Source organism: Entamoeba invadens, assembly GCF_000330505.1.
Source record: "Entamoeba invadens IP1 unplaced genomic scaffold scaff_1105074724689, whole genome shotgun sequence".
NCBI lineage: Eukaryota > Evosea > Mastigamoebida > Endamoebidae > Entamoeba > Entamoeba invadens.
In genome coordinates, this window is record NW_004443696.1 from 82,741 (window position 1) to 88,129 (window position 5,389).

The 5,389-nt window shown below is 25.7% G+C and overlaps 2 protein-coding genes across 2 annotated transcripts; both read right to left on the reverse strand.

Annotated features, from left to right (window-relative positions):
* Positions 1 to 66: 66 nt before the first annotated feature.
* EIN_423650 (hypothetical protein) lies at positions 67 to 1,371 on the reverse strand (the record flags this gene model as incomplete). The annotated part of the gene is made up of 1 exon (XM_004261017.1): positions 67 to 1,371. The coding sequence occupies one exon, from the start codon at positions 1,369 to 1,371 to the stop codon at positions 67 to 69; it is 1,305 nt and encodes a 434-aa protein (XP_004261065.1).
* A 1,730-nt stretch (positions 1,372 to 3,101) lies between these two features.
* Positions 3,102 to 4,655, reverse strand: EIN_423660 (hypothetical protein; the record flags this gene model as incomplete). The annotated part of the gene is made up of 1 exon (XM_004261018.1): positions 3,102 to 4,655. One exon carries the CDS (start codon positions 4,653 to 4,655, stop codon positions 3,102 to 3,104), a length of 1,554 nt encoding a protein of 517 aa, XP_004261066.1.
* Between the last annotated feature and the right edge of the window lie 734 nt (positions 4,656 to 5,389).

Here is a 5,389-nt window from a genome sequence, read left to right on the forward strand (position 1 = left end):
TCATCCATATTGAATAGAACTTTTGATGTATCTTCTGTGTTGGTTTCTTCAACAATATTACTTTGTTCAGCTTGCCCATGAGTGACACACACTTTTCTTTTTCGTAGGTGTAATTTTTAATACTCTTCCTTCTACGAATGTAATGTGATTTTTTTCAAACTCGGTCATAAGATTCTGAAGCACTTCTGGTATTTTTATATATCGACTCACATCTTCATAGTTATTTGTAATATCATCAAGATTTTTGTATATGTAACACCACCTCGTATCAGAGTAAGTTGTGCGGAATCCATGACCAATACTACATTTATCACAATAATCTACAAGTCTGTTTTTACGACAAAACCATTGTGCGAAGACTTTTACCATTTTGATCTCAACATCATTTTCAAGTGATTCTCCCATCAAATTTACTCTGTGAGCTGCACACCAAAAATTTTTCATTTCACTATCTATCAAAGAAAGCTCCGTTGGATCATATACACCGATCAATTTATTCATTTCAACTGTAATCCCGCCATCTAATCCAGCACAAGTAGCAGCTCCATCAGTAGTACAATTCACTATTCTATAAGTGTTCAAACCCAAATTTTCAATTTTTCTAATGATCCATTTAGCAAGTGTTTTTGCATCTGTTTGGCCTTTGTATTGATTCAATATAATAGGCATTGAATAACACTTTCTTCCTTTGACCAATCTCAACATCACACAGAATATTTCTTGTTCATTTTTCGTTGTTGAGTCAATGGAAATTGCTAAACATTTATATTCACTACTTTCAGCCTTAAGTTTTTCTTTCTTTAATCCATTAGCTTTAAATATTTGTGCGTTAACAGTTCTCGAGCTTAATGCCAACGTTTTAGCTTTTTCGAGTGAATCTCTACTCAGTGTTGCGTGACTTACCAATGTACATCGTTTTAATGCTCGTATTTGTTCAGCACGCAGGCGAGCTTTAACAATCTCCCCATTCATAACATAATCACATACTTTTCTTTGCATAACTTTGACAGATTTAAGTGTTTTAATATTGGTGATATTACTAGCTCTTCCAAATAAATAATCAAGTGCTACAATATATCTTTCTATTACAAAATTGTTGTCATGATCATAAGAAAATCTTCTAATTGATTCTAAAACTGCATCTCTATCAATTTCTTTATAATCGATTCTATTGTATACAAGAAAAGCTCCATCTTCAAAGGTGTATAACTCTTCCAATAATTGATTTTTAGTGTTTTCTGGTACACATTTGAACATTTCATGTGCATTTAATAGTTCATCTTCAACATCATCATCGTTATTATCGGTACTAATCTGCACCTGTTTTTCATGTTCTTCAAAGAATCTTTCAGCACTCAAAATTTCATCCATCAACAATTGGTCAATTTCACTCTCATCACTTTCGTTATTCAAAGTGTCATTTTTATTAATTTCATTTAAATTTGTCGATGGTATAGGTGTATTTGTAGAACTAAAAGTTTCTGTATCCGATTCAATAAATATTTTCGTTTGATCAGAAACAATAGTAGATACATATTGGTCTTTTTAGTAGTGACTTGGTTCATTTTTTCTTTTCCGTGTTTTTGATCAAAATCATCAAATTTTGTTTTGTATTTTTGCATCTTAGCAGGCCCATTAAAGAAACTTTCATAAAGATCATGTTTGTTAATTTTAATGGTTGGGTTGGCTTTTGAATATAAAAATATTTCGTGTGATTTGTTGTTCGCTTTTTTGAATAAAGCAATTATAGCACGGTCTTCATCAGTGAAAACATAATTATTATGGTGAATTTTTCGATTATCTTTGTATGAAGAATGGTCTTTTTCATTTTCGCTTAACAACCATTTGTGATGATGGAGGCAAAAAGAAAAGTTGACATCTTTGTAGATTGCACGAACATATACATAACTGAAATCTTTTTCATTTGGCAACACATTCAATTCATTAATAACATTCATTTGTTTAATTGATTTTTATTTTTTATTTAAATATGTATAATTCAAGTCAAAAATATAACTTCATGTCAATAAAATTTTATTAATAAAATGTTTTGTATTAAACGGGTTCATTTAAATGATTTTATCAAGTTTTATTATATAAAAATACATTAAATATCTACAAGTTAAAATAATTTGACTTGTAGAAAAATTACTTGTCTATAACTTATTATATATAATTGAAATGTTTTTTCTATTTTTAATGATAATATTTTAATATAATTAATAAAAATAAAAAACGAATATTAAATAAAAAAATAATTAATTATTAACTTGAAGTTATAATTTTTGAATAAGTCAAATAAACTATAAACAAATAAAATATATTAATTAATTAAATAATCATAAATATTATTCAAAAAATAACTTCTATTTAAATTGTATTAAACTATCAACTTTAATTTTTAAATAAAGATTAACATCATAATTTATTGTTGTTATAATTATTGTAACTTATATATATTTTAATATATATATATTATATATATTATATATTCATATATATTATAATATTATTATTTTATATAAATATATTATTTGTGAATATTTTTATAATAATATAGATACATTATAACATAACTATGTCAGATATTTAATATAATTTATAATTATTTGATAGTTTTATAAAAACTAAAATATTTTTCAATTTAAGTAATTTTTATAGTTTAAAATAATAAACTAAAATTTTAATTCAATTTGAATTATTTTGTTATTATTATTAATAAATTAATAATAGTTTAAAATTTATAATATATAGTTTGTTTGGTTTCGAGTATTTTATTTTAATATTTATATTTTTTTGCCAAAAATTTATTTTTACTGTCATCTATTTTGAGAAGATTTTAATTGTTACGTAATAACCCGATTTTTTGGGTAACTAATTTTTTCTTTCTTAACCATACAGCAATTTTGCCGAAAAAAATGATATTTCAGTCTTTTTTTTTGAAAGGTAATTTTTACCGAACCATGTTTGACTTATTTAAATGAATTAATTGTAACATTTTATTTTGATTAACATATTAGTTTGTTAATTATTTACAAAATGACAAACAAATAAAAAATCATATATTTATGTTGTGTTATAAATAAAAAAATAATTTGTTTTTAATTATTGTGTATTTTGAAACTTTTAAATATTTTAATTTTGGACACCACAATTTTGCATATTTTATTTTTTGGTATTTTCCATCCGAAGAATATGTAATTAAGTAATTTTCTAAAGTGTACATCATAACATTTTAACACTCCAATAGAAAATAACATAGTCTCTATAAATTTCAATCTCAAATGGTAATTAAACACCCATTTGTCAGCCATTTTGTTTTTATTTGTCCATTCTTTAAATAATAAACAAAAATTCCAATGTGTCAAAAAGAGTGGATATGAATTATCTCCAAGTAACTGAGCAACTTTTTTAACCCAATCCAGTTTTAAGTCACATAATGCTCCACAAATCAAACAAATTGGCAATAAAACGAACAACGAAATTGTTTGAAATTCTGGTGATGAATATCCAAAATAATTCCATCCGCCATACACCGCAATGATAATTAAAATGGAAATGAACGACCCAAAAGGCATTTCCAATTTTTTGTTGTAATATTTATAATACAATTGAGAGATCTTTCTAAGTGCAATTTCGATGACCATCCCAGTCAAGAATCCATATAACATTCTTAACGTGCCAACATATGTACTACACTCATCGTGATACGACCCATACCCAATTCCAGTTGGTTTTTGACGCAATCTTTTACAGTATCCATAGTGATGAATTCCTATGGAGAAATCATATAAAATATGACCAGCTTTGTAATTTAGAAACAACAATACAAAAAAGTTCAAATGTCTGAAAAGAAGTGCGTACAATAAGCTACTTGCATATTCGTATATCATCGTCCATTGCAGTGGGTTTATTGGGAAGAATAACTGATTTTCTTTATTTGGATAAGAGAATGTACCCAAGAGAAACAAGTGCTTGAAGTCTTGGTCACTGATGTTGTGATTTGCAGTTAGAAATGTCGCACTTAACAAACAGGTTCCAAAAAGTTGCATTGGGAAGAGTCGAATAAATCGATGTAACATAAAAGTTATTGGATTAAAGATATTAGCAATATTTGTGTTGCCTTTTGGTGTTAATTGCTTGTTGGATTTGTATTTGTTTTGTATTAAAATGTTGTTACTCTGTGGTGTATACAATTTCAATTTGTTGTAAAGAAACACAATGAAAGTCCAAATCATATGAAATGGGTACATTATAATTTGTTCAGTTATTTCAATTAGGAAATAATCGTTAGACCGAAAATTGGATGAAGAAACCAAAAATCCAGAAAGCATAAAAAAGAAATCAACTGCCAGAAATCCAAAGGGGAAATATGGTTTAAATTTGATAAAACTCAAATCATAATAGTGATAATCAACAACAGCAATTGAAGAAATGGCTCTCAATAATGTTAGTGTTGAAAAAATAGTGACTTTAGGTTTAATTGAAACTTCATTTTTGTTTTCTTTTGGTGTAATAGATGGAATAACTTTGGTTGTGTCCACTTTGGGAATAACACTTTTCAGTTGTATTTCAACGTGATCATTAATAACTGCATTTATGCTTTGATTCGAGGTAATAGATTCGTGTTGTGCTTCTTTTTCCACAATTGACATTTTCAAAAAAATATCGGTTTAAAAAGTTTCTAACACAATTTTATTTATATTAAAAATATACAATGTGTTATAAATACAAACTAACCAAATACATGTACAGTAATAATTTTATAGGTGTGTGTAGTTTTTTTTAAAGTGTGTATTTTTTTCTTTTTTTTTCTAAAAAAACAAAAATAATTTAATTCATAAAATTTGAGGTTCGCAGGTTTAAACTTTTTGCTAACAGAATAAATTGTCCTGTTTGTTGGTTAAAATGCTGTTATATACCATTAATAATTATTTTTTTTACAAAAATAAAAAAGTTGGTTTTATTTATATAAATTCATTCTTTAAATTGTGCAACTTTGGCATGTTAGTAAACTTTTGTTTATAGTATAATTATAATTAAACAAATATTTGTTTTTATGAAACAAAACAAAAGAAACACAAACAAATTGCTTTTAAACTGTTATTATAATTAAAATACTAAAAACTATAACTAAAGTTGCACAATTCTTCTTAATAAGTTATTTTGGTTTACCATTTAACTGTCTCGTGTTTATCGAAATTTAGCAACCAAAGAGTATTTAAATTTCACAAGTTAGATTCTTTTATTATTTTCATTTTATTAACTTAATGTTTAATAATTGCGCCATTTATAATAAATATACAAAACCGTTTTTATTCGTTCTGTATGACGTCCAATTGATAATATAATATTACATATTAAAAATTTATGGTTTTGTTAAGAATTT